The sequence below is a fragment of the Naumovozyma castellii genome, chromosome 1 (assembly GCF_000237345.1).
Source record: "Naumovozyma castellii chromosome 1, complete genome".
Classification (NCBI taxonomy): Eukaryota; Fungi; Ascomycota; class Saccharomycetes; order Saccharomycetales; family Saccharomycetaceae; genus Naumovozyma; species Naumovozyma castellii.
In genome coordinates this window covers 1,578,441-1,596,627 of record NC_016491.1, presented here as the reverse complement: position 1 = coordinate 1,596,627, position 18,187 = coordinate 1,578,441, and the positions used below count along the sequence as shown (strand labels likewise).

Sequence of the window (18,187 nt, the reverse complement as noted above, 5' to 3'; positions counted from 1 at the left end):
TAAGATTAAAACTTTAATTTGGGTCTACTAATTCTTCCTTAGGGGCACAAATGACACAGTATGATTTTCTCTGATAAAGATAAGCCAGGGTATATCTTTTCATTAATATTTCATGCAAAAAAATTATTAGTTATTTGGGAAAGGTCAGACACTTTTTTATCTTTGAAAAATAACTCAACTAGGAAGGGTTTAATAATTGTTGTTTCAGGTAAAGCAACATTATATTATGTACTTCTCTTCATGGAATAAAGAGCCAAATAAATGTGTTTACGTAATTGTGTCGTGGTTGGTAACCCGGCTCATCCCTGTGAAAATTTCCTGAGGCAACAACGAGGACAAATTTCGCTGGAAGGAGCTTCAACAATTCACAACTCTGATCAGGAACAGAGATCAACCATACCAATACTTCATAAACTAGGTTATCCCGCATCTATTCGCCGCTACCAATAAAGTTCATTTTTTATTGCTTATTATAGAAACCTAGAAGAACGATTTTCAGATAGATCATTCACGTTTAACAACAACTCGGAGAACAATGGATAACAGTAGTACCGCAAGTGGTCAGAGCAATACAGACGCTTCTCGTCGCCATCATCACCATCACCACCATCATCATCATCATTCCGGTGGCCAGAAGTCCTCCTTGAGTGATGGTTCGCATATTGGTAACTATCAAATTGTCAAGACTTTAGGGGAAGGGTCCTTTGGGAAAGTTAAGTTGGCATATCATATGACTACGGGACAGAAAGTTGCCTTGAAAATTATTAATAAGAAAGTTCTGGCAAAGAGTGATATGCAGGGAAGAATTGAAAGAGAAATTTCATATTTGAGATTATTGAGACATCCTCATATTATAAAACTGTATGACGTCATCAAGTCAAAGGATGAAATTATTATGGTTATGGAATATGCAGGGAATGAATTATTCGATTATATTGTACAAAGAGATAAGATGAGTGAAGATGAAGCTAGGAGGTTTTTTCAACAAATTATCAGTGCAGTGGAGTATTGTCATAGACATAAGATTGTTCATAGAGATTTGAAACCAGAAAATTTATTATTAGATGAACATTTGAATGTTAAGATTGCGGATTTCGGTCTTTCCAATATCATGACTGATGGTAACTTCTTGAAGACATCATGTGGGTCTCCAAATTATGCAGCACCAGAAGTCATTAGCGGAAAATTATATGCAGGTCCTGAAGTCGATGTTTGGTCATGTGGTGTCATTCTTTATGTCATGTTATGCCGTCGTTTACCATTTGATGATGAGAGTATTCCAGTTTTGTTCAAAAATATCAATAACGGTGTTTACACAATCCCAAAATTTTTATCTCAAGGTGCTTCCACGTTAATTAAGAAAATGTTGATCGTTAACCCATTAAACAGAATTAGTATTCAAGAAATAATGCAAGATGAATGGTTCAAAGCTGGGTTACCAGAATATTTGATACCTCAAGATTTGAAACAACCAACGGAGGGAATAACTTCCCAACCTCAAGAACCTAATGGTGAACCTCCATCTCAACAAAATGATGAGATTGATGATGAATTAGTCACTGTGTTATCAAGAACAATGGGTTACGAAAAGGACGAAATTTATGAATCCCTAGAATCTAGTGAAGATACTCCAGTTTTCAATGAAATTAGAGACGCATATATGTTAATTAAGGATAATAGATCGCTAGTCAAGGACATGAAGGCTGATAAATCAATCGGAGATGAATTGGATACATTCTTAGCACAATCGCCACCATCATTCGAACAACAAAAGAAAATACATTCCTCCTCCACGGGGCCAAATAAATTATCCAAGGGTTCCAAACGTATAAGTTCTGTAACACAGCAAAGAACATATCATCAACCTCCATTTATGGACCAATCTAAGGAGGAAGATTCCACAATCTCCATTTTACCAACATCTCTACCTCAAATTCATAGAGCAAATATGTTAGCACAAGGTTTACCTGCGGCATCAAAGATTTCACCCTTAGTTACCAAGAAATCTAAAACTAGATGGCACTTCGGTATCAGATCTCGGTCTTACCCATTAGATGTGATGGGGGAAATTTATATAGCATTGAAGAACCTGGGCGCTGAATGGGCTAAACCTTCGGAAGAAGACTTATGGACGATTAGAGTCAGGTGGAAATATGAAAGTGGCACCCTCAATAGAAATAATGAAGGTATCCCGGATTTAATGAAAATGGTTATTCAATTATTTCAAATTGAAACTAACAACTACTTGGTGGATTTTAAATTTGATGGCTGGGAAAATAGTAATGGTGAAATAGTAAATCATTCCAATATTTCAGAAGATGAAATGAGCACATTTTCCGCATACCCATTTCTACATTTGACTACAAGGCTAATTATGGAACTAGCCGTCAATAGTCAAGGAAGTTAGTCATCATTTCAGAAGACACTTTGATATTAATGAACGATATAACTTTTTTATATTACTACGCATGTATACGAACATATATTTATAAGAACTGTAACGAAACAATGATATACCATTTTCTTTTAAAAGCAATTTTTGGTTAAGCGATGATATTGTTCGGCTCATCGATTTTTTATTTTTTTGATCTTTCTATATTTTAACAGCAAAAATTGATATTCGTTCACTTTTAATATAGAAAGACTAAAACAACAGCGTTACAAGATTCAACTATGTCCCTTAATAGAGAACAACGTGAAAAGTTCAGAGATAGACAAATACGGGAGAAATATGATATGGTTCATCTGATACCATCCTTAGAGGTACCGGAACTTTCTGGACTATACTTGAAAAGCTTCTACAATGCAAGTAAAAAATACCAGTTACAACTTCCTCCTTCAATAACTGACTCCAATGGGAAATTTTGCGGTAATTGTGGATGTGTAAGGGTAATAAATTTTAATTTGCAAACTCAACTTATAGAGAGAAAAGTTCCTGATACCAACCAAAGCCTCAGGATATTAAAGTATGAATGCATGAATTGCGGCTTCAAAAATGAATTCAAGGTTGGTGAAGCTGCAGTAACGATAGCACCTGTTTCTTTTAGTCAAAAACTTGTTGCTAAGGAAGGGGTTTCTCATAATCAGAAAGTGGATACCAAGATACAGAAAAAAAACAGTGGTAAAGATCGTGCAAAGAAAAGGAAACAGAATTCGCTTTCGAATATGCTGTCAAAGAGGAATGAGGAGAAGAAAAATCAAAAGAAGGGTCTTTCGCTATCGTTAGAAAGTTTTATGCAAGGTTGACTCCATTTTTGCATTTCTGGAAATTGATTGGTACATCTAACGTCATTATCATTATATTCATTTGCAATGGGCTATACAAATATACGTATACATTATCTACCATCATTTAATATTCTAATGAATATATTCTTCGTCATAGTGAAGAATTTAATACATCAGCAAAATTTCCATAAGCAGCAAATGAATTGCTTGCATCAAGCAATTGTTCATCTTCGTCAATTGCAGACGATTCGTTTATGGCATCTAAGGATTGTTTAGATCTATTCCCTTCATGGGTATGCAAGTCATCATCCTCAAGATGCGTGGCACCTGCTAAAGAGCCTCTTGCAACACCTTGAATATTACGGCTGTACATCTTCTTTTCTCTTAAGGGGTTTACAACTTCTTCCACAATTGTATTGGAATCATTACCGAAGCTATTTACATGTTCGTGGACATTTTCTTTGTCTTGAACTCTGGCACCATCATGATGAGTTCCTGGGGTAAATGATTGAATTTTGATCTTTCTCGTACAAACGTTTGTCCACATCCTTCTCCTATATTCACCTCTTTTGCCGTTTAAATCAATATCATACACCCATTTGGTACCAGAATCTATTTCAACATATTGGATAAAACCATTTCTAACCCATTCTTCAGGATTCAAATCTAACACCCAACTGGAGTTTTTCGCCCATTCCCACTCAATTGGTGGTTTAATATCATCTAAGGCCTTTTCAATGAAATTCTCGATTTTTGATTCTTTTACTCTGAGGTTTGACAGCAGCGAATAATCATCGGTTGTATAGCCCACAGGATGCCATTCTTTATGTTTTTCTCTGTACTTCTGTATCTCGTATACATAAACAAATTTATGTTCTCTTGCCTCCACGAATTTCAAGTATTCATTGATCATTAATTCATATTTGTTAGATAGAGTTAGAATTTTCAATCGTGTTTCTTCTGAATGAAGGCCAGTTAGAAATGCATCCCTGTGTGAGGGATGCATTTGAACAGTGAATGACCAAGCTAAAAGTATTAGAATTATTTTGATATTTGGCGAAATGAAGGGAAGTATCTCTTCAACGTATAAAAATAAAAACAAAGCCACGCTTAATATAACAACGAATGTAAAGGATGAAACTTGTTCATTTTTGAAAAATGCAAACTTGCAGAGAATTGAATTGATTCCGTCATATAGTTGGACGTATAGAAGCATATGGTTCTGTAAATCTGTTAGATTCAAAAGAAATTCCTGGCTCAATTCTGGAACAGGTTTTGGTAATTCAACCTTTCGTAGGGGTGGACCTTGAGCAGGTGTGGGATTTCTTTCTAAAAGCTCATTTGGATCCGGTTTATGGAGGTATAGGTATTGTGGTACCATAATTCCAAAAAGCAGGTAAAACAATGGTACTGTGGTTAGCACTAGGACAGGTTTTAATATTAGGAATGTGTACAAAACGAGGATACTGAGTGTGTACGATGGATTAGTCCAACTAAATATTTTGATTATTCCATCAATTAAAATAAATGGCACACTTAGTCTTGAGTTCATTGCAATAAAATTTCTACTTGTAATTGGAACTGATAAACTCGGCCTTTCTCTCCCAGCTTCCATTCTATCCTCAATTACAGTGATTGCTAAATCTGACGATGGAGGCAACGCCATTTTAACAATCTTTTCAATCAATGTATCGGTCATCATCTTTTGGATTGTTCCCGATGATGAAAGGGCGTGTGGATTAGCACCTGTGGGGCTTTGTTTATCTGAAGTTCGGTTCCTTAGAGTCATGTCATTCACTTTGATACTCTGTTTAGTAGTACTTGATGTAGGTTTATGGGGTTGTGTGTCTGATATGGCAGATGATTCCTTTGATACCGTACTGTCGTTCTTGTTAGAGTCAGTCCAAAAGAAATTGGTAACAGAGTCCATTGTGTCCCTTACACAATCCTTGAGTAAATTCTACTGAAGTTATCCCACTTTTTTGTCAGCACTAACTATTGAACCGAGTAGTATTCAGTGATGGTGTACGTTTATCTCGTGAGAGTGGACCCTATATTTTAACAATGAAGAAACGTCAAGAAACAATATTTTGATTTTCCCGCGTCGCTAATTAGTTGAGAATTGGTTCAATTAGATAAACTGTATTTAATGTTACATCAACTTTATATGGTCTATAGTTGTATATTAACGCCTGGGCTTTTTCCTATTCTTAGGTTCATCGTCCGCTTCTGCGTTTCTTTTTAAGATATTGGTTAGCAACTTCTCATCGGGAAGTGTCTTGTATTGTTTCTCGAGCGAGAGGAGACAGTTATTCAAGGATTTCATCTCAGTATCCAGCACTTTCGAAGCCATTTTCAATCTCAATTCATGAGTATCCCCGGTAAATTGCATAGAAGCAGAAACGGGTGTTACATGGTTATAGGACAACAATCTTTTCCTAATACACTTTTCCCACAAGATTAAACACTGTTCTGTGATGAGACCACGTTCGATAAGTTGTAAACATTTCTTCGTAACCCTTTGTAACAACTTAACCATTGAGGATTTGAGAATTTTTTTTAGATTAGGGGTTTGTAGCAGGATGCAAAATATTTGCAGTAAAACAACAACCTCTGGTCCCAATTCCCCATCTACATAACAATCGTATGCATCCACAATAATATCTTCATCATCAACTAACTCTAATATGGCTTCATCCGTTTGAAATATTTTTAAAATTTTGCGGATCTTTTCTATCGGTATGTCATATTGCTCATGTAACGTTTCAATGATAACTTCCAGCGGAAGTTCCCCAAAATCATATTTAGATCCTTCCCATTCGACATATCCGTACCTTCTCAAAATTTCAGCATTTGGGTGGTTACCGTAAATGTTGTAGACCTGTTCTCCAGCTTTGATATTTGAAATTGCACGCATCTTCAAGGAGTCTTCATCATATATTAAGTGAGCATTACATTTATTGGTATCAGAATTTAAAGTATCTGCTAACGGAATCATTGATTTCAAAGAGCCTTCATTTCTAACAGTTTGTTCCACATCCTCTTCTACCTCATCGTCCTCTTCGTTTTCGTCAGCTGAGGTCGGAGGGAGTTCAACGTCAAATGAATATGACATTATGATACTCGCAACGTATAGGAAATCTTCCCATGTAATAGTTCCAAAAGATAAATCGACCGAGTGATCCTTCTCAAAAGTTCGGATTAATTCCATTACCTTTTCATGCATCTGGTGGGCACCATCGTTCCCAATACGATCCAACACCAATGACGGCTTCAGCGCTTCCAATTCTTCAGCAGTCCAATACATCAATGAATTCAAATCAGTGCTTTCAGGTAACACATCAAAATATGGTGCCCACTTGCTCATATTCTTTTTAACCTTAATCTCAAACAGCATACAAATAATTAAACCTTCCCAATGTCCCACGTCACCATCGAGCAAGATGTTTTCCCAGGCAGGATATTCACTTACTAAACTAGAAGTTAGTACATTTAGTATGCTCTCTCTTGGAATCTCGAATAACAGCTCGTCGGTCTTGATATCCTCGGTAGCTAATATAAATCTTCCTTGGTTAGTATCTCTTCCATCTGCAATCTTGATCTTTGGTGAGAGTTTGTAGCCCACTGAATTGGTTAACCAACTGTGAAAATTCTCAGTATTTTTCAAGAATGCGTCTACAGTCATCGTTGGGTATGATACTCTTCAATGATAATTTTGGGAGTTTTCCTTTTATGATATTTTTGATATATTCATCAAGATGACCAAACTGAATTCAAAAATTTTAACGTTCGGCGTTGTGCGGATATTTCTTCGTGGAGTGCATTATTTGGCATAATGCAGTTGAATGGAAAACGTCCTTTAAATTTATTAGTTTCATTCCAAAAGTCATAATATAAGGGAATATTTTTTATTGTAACCTTGAATTGTAAAATAACTGTGATTTTTTTATAATTTTTAGATATAAATTTCATAGCCCAAAGTCATCCATGAAAATAAATTGTTAAATATAAATTATTAAAAACAATATCTAAATTTAATTTTGATAAAATTTTGTTTTTCACATGTTTTCCCATTTTATTTTGAATTTTAAGTAACGTATATATGTATATTGAAATAATTATTTATCTACAAGCCTTCTATTTTAATAAAATTCTTTTTCTGTTTTTATCTCTGTTTTTATTTTTCCTTCTCGTCTTCTATAACTTCTCCTTCTTCATGGTTTGGTTTCACAACCAGTTTTGAATTTTCCACCACAACTTCCACAGTCTCACCATTCCTTAGTTGACCCTTTAATAAATATGTAGCCATTAAATTTAAAATTTCTTTATGAATTAATCTATTCAATGGTCTTGCACCATATAATGGATCATAACCATGTTCAGTCAACCAATCCTTAGCTTCATCTGATAATTTCAAAGTCATTCTCTTGTCATTTATTCTTTCTTGAATTTCCTTAATTCTGATATCTACAATGGACCTTAAGACTACTTTCGATAGCCTGTTAAAGACTAAGATATCATCAATACGATTAATAAACTCCGGTGGGTATGATTTTTTCATTGCATCAATGACTCTTTGTTTTGTTGCTGGATCAATAATACCGTCATCACCCATCTTAGTGTCAGATAATAAAATATCTTGTCCAATATTAGATGTCATGACGATAATTGTATTACGGAAATCAACGTGATGACCTAATGAATCTGTCAATTGCCCTTCATCAAGGACTTGAAGCAACAATTTACTCACATCCGGATGTGCTTTTTCGAATTCATCAAACAAAACAACAGCGTAAGGTTTACGTCTCACAGCCTCTGTCAATTGTCCACCAGATTCACTAAGAACATATCCTGGAGGTGCCCCAATTAGACGAGACACTGTATGCTTCTCTTGGAATTCAGACATATCAAACCTGATTACGTTTGATTCATCATCGAATAAGAATTCAGCCAAAGCCTTTGTCAATTCTGTTTTCCCCGTACCTGTTGGACCAAGGAACATAAAACTGGCAATTGGTCTCTTTTCACTTGTCAACCCAGCTCTTTGTAATCTCACAGCATCAGCAATGGTAGTGATAGCATCGTCTTGTCCAACCACACGTTCTTTCAAAGAATCTTCCATGTATAATAAACGATCTTTATCACCTTTTAGGACTGTTTCAGTGGGAATACCTGTCATCTTAGCAACAACTTTAGAAATGTCATCTGAAGTGACTGAATCATGCAATAAATTAACTTTATCAGGATCTGATTTATTTTCACTCAATTTGACCTTTCTTTCTAATTCAGGTATTCTTGAATAACGCAGTTCTGAAGCTTTTGTATAATCACCTTCTCTTTGACATTTTTCCAACTCAATCCTTGCTCTTTCCAAATCAGCCTTTGCTGTTTTTATTGATTCAATTTCAGCCTTCTCAGCTTCCCAAATCTTTGTAAGTCTACTTAATTCATCATTTTTCAAGTTCAATTCCTTTTCTAGATCTTCTCTTCTTTCGACGGAAACAGGATCTGTTTCCTTCTTTAGGGATTCCAATTCGATTTGTATCTTCATAATGGCACGATCCAATTTCTGAATTTCATCCGGTTTTGATTCATGTTGTAAACGTAATACCGCACAAGCTTCATCAACCAAGTCGATGGCCTTATCGGGTAAGAATCTATCTGTAATGTATCTATTAGATAGGGAAGCTGCAGATACCAATGCCGTATCAGTAATTCTTACCCCATGATGAACTTCATATCTTTCCTTTAAACCTCTCAATATGGAAATAGTATCTGAAACAGAAGGTTCATTTAACAAGATTGGTTGAAATCTTCTTGTTAATGCTGGATCCTTTTCAATTATTTTGAATTCATCTAAAGTGGTAGCTGATATACACCTCAAACCTTTGGCCAATTTTGGTTTTAAAATATTGGAAGCATCCATACTACCATCAGTCTTACCGAGACCCAATAACATATGAACTTCATCAATAAAGATAATGACTTTCCCCTGAGCTTTGTCGATGTCATCTAGGACACTCTTTAATCTTTCTTCAAATTCACCTCTATATTTAGCCCCTGCGATCAAAGACCCTAAATCTAAAGTAATTAATTCTTTATCCTTTAATGATTCAGGTACTTCACCTGCGACTATTCTTTGAGCTAACCCGTCAATTAAACTTGTCTTCCCCACACCAGCTCTTCCGATCAACACTGGGTTATTCTTTGTTCTTCTTGATAATATTTGAATGGCTCTTGCAATTTCATCATCTCTTCCAATGACGGGATCCAATTTCCCAGCTCTGGCCAAGGCGGTTAAATTTGTACCGAATTGTTCTAAAGGTGGTTTTTGAGGTTCACCACCTTGATTAGGGTTCATTCTCATTTCCACGTATGATCTATGAAGAACCAAAGGTTTTGCGTTCCATGACAAAATATTGTTGTTACTTCTGGTCCTTGCATTGACATTCGTTAATGAGATCGATGGCGTTATAAGAGATCTCTTAGGGATGGTCGTTCTAAGGGACCTTAGAAGGTTTCTTTGCAAGTTAGGCTGTTTGCACTGTCTTAGCATTTTGTTATAGTTGTGACTATCTTGCACTGTACTTCCTTTGAAAAAAAAAATTGTTCACCCCTTATATAATCCCACCTATTGTATTATCCATCTATCGTACGGTATAATGATATTCCGTCTTCGCGCTAAAATCTCAAAAAGTGGGCGGGTTAACAACAACAGGTTTATTATTTATTCATAGTTATACTTACATATATATGTTTTGTTTTAAGCACATATTTATTAATTTATTCATTGGGTTTGCTCAGCTAGCTTCCTCTTCAAGGACTCTACTTGGTCTCTCAACACCAAGTTTTCCTGCTTCAATATTTCGAATTGAGCAGCGATATCTTCCAATTCTTTAATTCTCTTGTCTCTACGTTCTCTGTATGCCTTTTGTGCATTTCTGTTCTGTGCAGCCCTCTTGGTGTTCCTCAAGGGTTTCCCCGTAGTAGGATGTATGTTATTATTGCTAGTGCTATTATTGTTATTGTTACTACTATTGTTATCATTGTTGTTGTTGTTGTTATTATTATGGTTCATACCACGGGCAATATCACGAACGTCATTCAAATCGACACCGGCAGCAGCAGCGGCCGCAGCAGCAGCAGCAGCATTATTAGCAGCCACTAGATGAGCCATAGCGTTCTCCGAGTTCAATATACTTTGAATCGGTATAGATTCCTTATCTTGTTCCTCCTCATCGTCGTCGTCGTCATCATCATCGTCGTCATCATCCCCCATGTCCACTCTTCTCCTCTTCAAGGAGGAGGAAACAGAGGAGGAGTCATCTAGGGATTGCGCACGACTTGTGGCACGACCATACTCTTCCAATTTCACTTCGTCACTCATTGATTACTTGATTAGATTGTGTTGGGTAGTTGGCTTAGGTAATCATTTGTTTTGTTGATGTATTTCAATTTTTTTGAACTTGTTTGTTTTTATAATTTTCTTGTGGTGTGCTGTTTCCGTGCGTGCAAGGGAAGCGATATTTTCATTTGTGTTGAGAAGGAATATTTTCATTTGTGTTGAGAAGGAATATTTTTTTTTATTGTATTACAGAATTATGTAGAGTGTATTAGACTAGTTTCTTATATTTTGCAATTGATTCCTTAGGGCGTCCATTTGCTCTCTAAGACATGTATTTTCTCTTACCAATTCATCGTATTTTATTGATTTTAGTTCTAGGATCTTTATGTATCTTTCCTTACGTTGTCTGAATGCCTTTTGAGCGTTTCTATTTTGGGCTGCTCTCTTTGCAGTGCTTATGGGTTTTCTCGTGATGGATTTGGTACCATTTTTTGTCGTCTTTTGAGTAGGTTGTTGTTGTTGTTGAACAGGGTGAGTTAAGTTACTTAGATTCATCATTTCGGATGAATTGATGAGAGCAGGGAGACTATTCCGTTGTGGGTCAATCGAAGCAGAAGCAGAAGAAGCGGTACCTAAGGAGTGGGTTCTTGGACGTGGAATCATCCTTAATTGATCACTAGTTAAAGGGGACGGTAGGTTGATGGGACCAGCATAGTTGATATTTGAAAGTTGAGTTGGTTGTTGATGTTGATGAATTGGTGATGTGAATAAGAAAGGTACTTGTTGAGGATGGTATGTTGATGCGAATATGGCTGGTGGAGCAGCAGTAGTTATGTAATTTGGCGTAGAATGTTCATTGAATGAATTCTGTTGTAGATATTTGATAGGATTAGTTGAGGTCAAAACGTTTGGCATCGCATAATTTTGCTTCGATGCTTTTGCTTGATGGGTAGTGCGCAAAGGTGGAAGATTATAGTTTGTCGATAGCATATTTTCTTGTTTTTGTTTTTGTTTTTGTCTTTGGTTCTCAAGTTGTAAGATGAGCAAGCTCTCGAGAGGAAAATAAGCGGTTGCTTAAATAAGATAAGAAACTGCACAAGCAAGGTTATCTATTTTGATCTGTGACTATTCAGTTCCTTGCAAGGGCCCATCTAGATCTGTTTGTCCCTCGGTGGTCCGATTGAATTATATCGGCGGATGGCAGCTGTTTGTTACTCCAACGACGAGAGCTGAGCTGAGCTGGCCTGTGGTGCCATCTAAGTCATGGCGCTCGTTTGCCCTGATCGGCCATCGAGCACTTCAAAATTCTCCATGCACCGCCCAGAATAGTATCACCATTCCACAACACTGCGTCAACGCCACAGCACAATGGACAATAACCGCACCAGCCGTCTAGCACGACGCACGGCTGCCCCTGCCCGCCTCGTGCCAGCCAATCACACGCGCCCGCGCCTGCTGCAGCGTGCGCCCGTCGAAGATGGAGCCCGTCACGGGCGGTGTCACCGCGTCCGCCGTGGGCGCCTGAAACGTCGCCATGCCCCTGGTGTCTAACTGGGCCTTGCTGAACACCGCCCAATCTGCCTCTTCGTCGAACGAATCCCAGTACGTGTCGTCATTGACGTGCTGCATCACGTTCCCCTTATTGTTGCTGCTGCTGCTGCCCTCCAGCTCCCCGTCCGTGTTGGCAGAATCTCCCCTCTTTATCGCCTCTTGCTCGTCCAGCGCCAGAAACTCGTCCAGGTCCCACTCATTGTACAGAATGTGGTGCGATAAAACTAAGTGCTGGTACTGGAAGTACGAATCTCTGTACGACGAATTGTTACTCATGGCCTCGGTGCTATTGCGGTCGGTCCTAACATAGTTTCTTTTGCAATGGAAAGCTTAATTTTTTTGTAGCTTTCGTATTAGCAAAAAAAACAAACAAAAAAACCAAGACATCATGCCCCACGGGCCGGCTCCGGTATTTAACTCCGGCCCCGGTTGTTTCGTCACCGTTCAACAACAATTATAACGCGATGACGTTTTGTGCTATATCTATCTATATGAAAATACAAAGCGCTAACAGGGTGCCCAGAAATATAAGCATCCCATGACTCAGTGTCCTGCTAATGGAAACGTCACTCTTCTTGTTCCCCATCGCAAACACTGGTGTCGATCTTCTCACACCCACATTCTTAGTCTTCGGGTTATCGTCACCACTGGAAACACCACTGGAGGTAGGGTACGCTAACAACGATAACGACTGCGAAACTTGCGAATTCATAGACCCATCACTGCCGAAATATGTGTAATTATCAAATGGTGTCGGGAATAGCCCAGCATCACGTAATTTCAAGAAATCCCATTCCCCAGCACTCTCCGTCTTCCAATTCCAAAAGATCCACCCACTCGTCCTCGACGAATACGTAGCTAATTGCGCTTCAATGAATTGTCTCACATGTTCCTTGTACTCCTGACTCCACGAACTGATATCATCCTGCGAGGTGCACGCCCCAATGACCGAATCATCGTTGGAACTGTACATAGTCATGTTATCGTAATATGTACCGTCATATCGAGATCCAATACCTATACCATTGACCCAAGTGGCACAATCGGTAAGCGCACCGGACCATTCACCCACAACGGCACCATGTGAGGACAACTCACTTCCGTAAATGGAATCTCCATAATTGATAATATTGATTAATCGTTGGTATTGACTCTCTTGTAATTGTGATTCAGTGAACACTTCATAATGATGATGATCCACTGAAATATCTTGCGAATTATATGTAATGTTCGTCAGATTGTAATATTGACTCGACACATTCACATATTGCGGATTGAATTGTAAATTCCAATATCCAATCGGTTCAAACGCATCGTGAATGACAAACGTCATATTGTCTGCCACAACACTGTCATTGGATTTCCTTTGACGAAACTTGAACAAATCAAACGCTTCATAATATGCCTCTGTGATATCATCAATGCCGATCTTAGTACTCAACGGCTCATTGACAATTTCCATACCAACAATAGAATCACTGTATCCAATAAACTCTTTGAACATCTTCGACCAGATGGCCAATGTCAATTTTTTCGTATGCGCCTCATTTAACCAACCAAGATTACTCCTCAGGATTCTCTCACCGGAATTATCAAACCCATTCTGAGATCCAGGAAGTCCATGCAAATCAATCCAAACTTTTAATCCATACTTCTCAGCCCATCCAATCGCCTTCTTCAAATAACCTAATTGTAAACCTTCACTCACATATGGATCAGAGTACGTAATGTTCTCCACATACAAACCACTAGCATGATCCACTTTCCATGCCCAATACCCAATGGGTAACCTAACCAAATTGAACCCCGATTCACTAATCTCTTGGAAATCATCTTCAGTAATCCACGTTTCGAAATGCTCACTTAGTATCGAAAGTGATTTATTATACCCTAACGCGAAACAAAGCGTGTATTCATCCACAATGGAGATGTTCCCCCGGTTCATGCTCGTGGCATTGTTATACAGTGACGGCGTGATGTATGGTTCCGTCACTAACCAACCACCAATAGTGATACCCTTGATGTGATCTTCAATTAATGATGACGTCGTTGGTGCGGACACATTACGGATCTTTAACTTCAAATGCGAAAGCTCGGAGGCACTTAGTGCATGGATCGTTTGTGTGATATATGTGATGGTGATGAACAACAAGGTGTAGATAAATTTCATCTTTTCTTTAACGTGAGGGAACCTTACGTATATGCAATGCAATGATTTAAAGAGTCTATTATTCTTGGGAGAATTGCTGAATCCTATGTGTTTACTAATCTAATCTATTCTAATCTAAATTAATTTTTAAATAATTTTTTTCTGCCTCGAGACTTTTTTTTTTCTTCCTCCATTTTTCATGACGTCTTTTCGTTTTTCGTTTTCGTTCCGTACGCACGTAAACAAAAGAATCAACGCGTCGCGAAAATGATCTACGTATGGATTTGCTTTCATAAGCATACGTATGTACGTGCAAAACATTCGTACCATTCTTTCTTTTCAACGTTTAAGACTAGTAAAATAGGCAACCAAGTTGTTTACAATTTGTAATCTACAAATCTTTCTTAAAAATTCTCCCAGTACAAGAATTTGCTCGCTCGAGGGAAAATCTCTTTGCGGAAGGGACAACTCATTCAAATAATAAAACCAATCCAATTCAAACACCCATAAAAAGGGTATCGCCATCAAAAGATTGTTTAACACTTGTTCATTTCTGTCACCATCAAAAAAAATCGCAACCCTAGGTCTAGCGCGCGCAGTCCTTTTTGCCAAGCCCTAACTTTCTCAATGCAGGGTATTTTAGGGAAATCATCTTCTTTCACTATGTAGGAGTTGAAAGAATTCCTGATTGAAATTAATCAAATAGTATAACTAAATTAACAACTGCATTACAGACTCACAGTCATACACGCATTCAATTCAATTCAATCCGTGGTTATCATTTCTTTCAGATCTGATTTCACTTTTGGTCTACTTCCTTCTTCCAACACATTTTACCGTTCTCGCTTCAACAGGATCCATTACAATCATTTCATCCTGTTCCTTAATTTTTTACCATTTATTGTCATAGCGACCTTCAAATCATTTCATATCAAGGTCCTTTTTAATTTTACTCTTTCCCTCTTTCCATTATTATTCCTATAAACTGGTTATTACTTCTAATGACATATGTCGTCTAGAAAACGCTCACCCCATGATTTTATCTTCAAAGAAGAACTAGGACATGGTTCATACTCCACAGTCTACAAAGCAATAGATAAAAGAAACACAAAGAGAATATTTGCCATAAAAGTATGTTCTAAAGCTCACATCATCAAAGAGTCTAAAGTGAAATACGTAACCATTGAGAAAAATACATTGAATTTATTGGCAAAGGCTCATCATCCAGGTATCGTTAAATTATATTACACTTTCCACGATGAAGAGAATCTATATTACGTATTGGACTATTTACCAGGTGGCGAACTTTTAAGTCTATTGCATAAGATGAAAACTTTTAGTGAAGTTTGGTCAAAACATTTCACTGTACAATTGGTGGATACTTTAGAATTTATACACTCTCAAGGTGTCATTCATAGAGATTTAAAACCAGAAAATGTCCTCCTGGATAGAGATGGGAAATTGATGATTACAGATTTTGGTGCCGCATATACAACAACAGCGGGGAATAATGATGCAAATAAATCAAGTTCTTCATTTGTTGGAACAGCTGAATACGTATCACCGGAATTATTACTTCATAATCAATGCTCATTTAGTTCTGATGTTTGGGCTTTGGGTTGTATGATCTTCCAATTTGTTACGGGATCTCCCCCATTTAGAGGAGAAAATGAATTGAAAACGTTCGAGAAAATCGTAGCACTAGATTACCCCTGGAGTAGCACGAATATTCATAATAATAAATTCTTGAACAACATAAACCCATTAATCATTAACCTAGTTAGGAAAATATTGGTGTTGGAACCCAAGGATAGATTATCTTTGAAAAAAATCAAACAAGATCCTTGGTTTGCCACTGTCAACTGGAATGATAGAAATACCATATGGAAGGGAATTTGGCAGCTTCAATTACCAACCCCAGTCAATTCATCGTCATCCTCTTCATCCACTTCGTCTGCATCAGTTTCCATTCCTGAATATTCAATACCATCTACGATTAATACCATATCAACATCAACCACACCAAGATCCAGTGCACATCAACACTTACTTCCAAGTAGGCAATTGCACGTAATTGATACTTCAATTAGAAATATTCCCATCACCAAACAGAAAAGAAAGAAACCAACAAAGATTCCAAATACGACAAGTAGCATAGTGGAATGGAGAAAAAAACTTGGTATATCATCTAATAACAACAATAATAATCATGTCCTCACAAATATCGACATAACAGATACAGAGGGGCTAAGTATCGACACCGAACTGTCTTCTTCAAACTTCATTACAAACCCACCACCACCACCACCAACACAGATACTACGACAACATTCTCAATCTTCACCACCATCATATCCTAACACTTCATCCAATTTAACATTAGAACAAGTTATTGATCAAATACCGACGGAGTATAAACAATCACCTACTAAGAACAAAATGGGTCCTACACTCATGATGAATAACAATGGGATATCGGAAAATCAAACACAAGATCATATTATACCATCAACACCACCAGTACCGCCCTTTTTCCCACATTCATCCAATAGAAGTCCCATATCAACATCTGTTTCCATGTCTACTCTCGATAAATATTTGAACAACGCCGACATTAACAAAAACAGAAAACTGGCGAAGGATAGCGTGATAAACATTACAAATGAGAGTGTTCTAAAGCAAGATTATGTCTACATTTATACTATCCCATTCAAAGCTGATGGTCCTGCAATGTGTCTGGATAGTTATTCTCAAATTGATAACGATTTAATCACCTCTCTAGTTTCCAAATACAAAACATCTTTAAAATCTGTAAATACACTCCCTTGCATTCTAATGCTAGGTAAGAATGGTGATTTATCATATGTGAAAAATAACTCCCCAACTTCACCAACAGCATCAAAAAATTCAGAATTAATGGTTAATGTGGCAGATTCAGATTTATCAATGTATGATTTTGAATTTGACGAACTGGCAAGAAAGGGATTTCTCATATTGGAAAGGTATAGGAAAAAACTTTGGTTCATTTCATTACCATCCATTCCTATACTATCTTCAATTTCGCCACCATCGCAAACTTCATATGATCCTTTAGTGGTTAATCGAGAAAAGGGTTGGGTAGACTGTTTCTTTAAAGCTCGTCAATTGATTGAAGAAGACGAAAAGAGGGTCGTTGATAAAGTTAAAGGTATAAAGTTATCACCCCCCGCAGAGAAAAGTAAGATACCAAAAGGGCTTGACAGTACTGTTACGATTAGCAATGAGAAAACTAATAATGCCTCATATAAAACAAACTCTACGACAACTCTGAAAATAGCTACTTCAACTTTTCCCACGAAGAAAGAAGTACCACAAGCACAACTTACTTCTGATACTTTTCCCGCGACTAATACTTCTGAGACGACAGTTGCTAAGAACAACGGATTTGTACCACCATCAAAGAATCTGAATAATAATAACACTAACAATATAATGAAAGGTAAACAACAATCTTTAGTAAGCAAGAGAGTAACACCTATTGCAACAAAAGATAGAACAGTTCCTACCGCTCAGGTTTCGACATCATCCAGAATAAAACATCCTCATTATATGATACCTCCAACTTTGCGAGTTCAAGCACCGGGACAGGGACACTCTCGAAGTACGTCTCAACCAACATCTCCCGTATTATCACATAAGCCATTATCACCACAATTAACGTACAATAAAAAATACCAAATGCCCAGTAATATGGTTGTTAGTAGTAGCCGATATGAGGTGATACATACTTTAAATCAAGGCAAAACCAGGAACCTTTCTGAACCTAATGTTGCTAGTAGTGGTGCTTCTGCAGCGTTTAAGAATTTACAGCAACGTAGGAAAGATGAAGCACTAAATAAATAGATTATTTTATTTATCTATGAACAAACTCCACG

The 18,187-nt window shown here is 37.3% G+C and overlaps 10 protein-coding genes across 10 annotated transcripts; 3 read left to right on the top strand and 7 right to left on the bottom strand.

Moving 5' to 3' along the window:
* Window positions 1-535: 535 nt before the first annotated feature.
* SNF1 (AMP-activated serine/threonine-protein kinase catalytic subunit SNF1) lies at window positions 536-2,407 on the top strand (the record flags this gene model as incomplete). Its single annotated transcript, XM_003673699.1, has 1 exon — window positions 536-2,407. One exon carries the CDS (start codon window positions 536-538, stop codon window positions 2,405-2,407), a length of 1,872 nt encoding a protein of 623 aa, XP_003673747.1.
* Window positions 2,408-2,673: 266 nt separating this feature from the next.
* On the top strand, window positions 2,674-3,246 carry SNM1 (Snm1p; the record flags this gene model as incomplete). Its single annotated transcript, XM_003673698.1, has 1 exon — window positions 2,674-3,246. One exon carries the CDS (start codon window positions 2,674-2,676, stop codon window positions 3,244-3,246), a length of 573 nt encoding a protein of 190 aa, XP_003673746.1.
* A 133-nt stretch (window positions 3,247-3,379) lies between these two features.
* Window positions 3,380-5,158, bottom strand: PEX29 (Pex29p; the record flags this gene model as incomplete). Its single annotated transcript, XM_003673697.1, has 1 exon — window positions 3,380-5,158. The coding sequence occupies one exon, from the start codon at window positions 5,156-5,158 to the stop codon at window positions 3,380-3,382; it is 1,779 nt and encodes a 592-aa protein (XP_003673745.1).
* A 255-nt stretch (window positions 5,159-5,413) lies between these two features.
* Window positions 5,414-6,913, bottom strand: RKM4 (ribosomal lysine N-methyltransferase; the record flags this gene model as incomplete). Its single annotated transcript, XM_003673696.1, has 1 exon — window positions 5,414-6,913. One exon carries the CDS (start codon window positions 6,911-6,913, stop codon window positions 5,414-5,416), a length of 1,500 nt encoding a protein of 499 aa, XP_003673744.1.
* Window positions 6,914-7,405: 492 nt separating this feature from the next.
* Window positions 7,406-9,784, bottom strand: HSP78 (chaperone ATPase HSP78; the record flags this gene model as incomplete). Its single annotated transcript, XM_003673695.1, has 1 exon — window positions 7,406-9,784. One exon carries the CDS (start codon window positions 9,782-9,784, stop codon window positions 7,406-7,408), a length of 2,379 nt encoding a protein of 792 aa, XP_003673743.1.
* Window positions 9,785-10,015: 231 nt separating this feature from the next.
* Window positions 10,016-10,615, bottom strand: NCAS0A08030 (bZIP transcription factor; the record flags this gene model as incomplete). Its single annotated transcript, XM_003673694.1, has 1 exon — window positions 10,016-10,615. One exon carries the CDS (start codon window positions 10,613-10,615, stop codon window positions 10,016-10,018), a length of 600 nt encoding a protein of 199 aa, XP_003673742.1.
* Window positions 10,616-10,846: 231 nt separating this feature from the next.
* YAP6 (Yap6p) lies at window positions 10,847-11,563 on the bottom strand (the record flags this gene model as incomplete). The annotated part of the gene is made up of 1 exon (XM_003673693.1): window positions 10,847-11,563. The coding sequence occupies one exon, from the start codon at window positions 11,561-11,563 to the stop codon at window positions 10,847-10,849; it is 717 nt and encodes a 238-aa protein (XP_003673741.1).
* Window positions 11,564-11,965: 402 nt separating this feature from the next.
* On the bottom strand, window positions 11,966-12,400 carry SWM1 (Swm1p; the record flags this gene model as incomplete). Its single annotated transcript, XM_003673692.1, has 1 exon — window positions 11,966-12,400. The coding sequence occupies one exon, from the start codon at window positions 12,398-12,400 to the stop codon at window positions 11,966-11,968; it is 435 nt and encodes a 144-aa protein (XP_003673740.1).
* Window positions 12,401-12,611: 211 nt separating this feature from the next.
* On the bottom strand, window positions 12,612-14,294 carry EXG2 (glucan exo-1,3-beta-glucosidase; the record flags this gene model as incomplete). The annotated part of the gene is made up of 1 exon (XM_003673691.1): window positions 12,612-14,294. The coding sequence occupies one exon, from the start codon at window positions 14,292-14,294 to the stop codon at window positions 12,612-12,614; it is 1,683 nt and encodes a 560-aa protein (XP_003673739.1).
* A 987-nt stretch (window positions 14,295-15,281) lies between these two features.
* On the top strand, window positions 15,282-18,155 carry PKH3 (protein kinase PKH3; the record flags this gene model as incomplete). The annotated part of the gene is made up of 1 exon (XM_003673690.1): window positions 15,282-18,155. The coding sequence occupies one exon, from the start codon at window positions 15,282-15,284 to the stop codon at window positions 18,153-18,155; it is 2,874 nt and encodes a 957-aa protein (XP_003673738.1).
* Window positions 18,156-18,187: the final 32 nt, after the last annotated feature.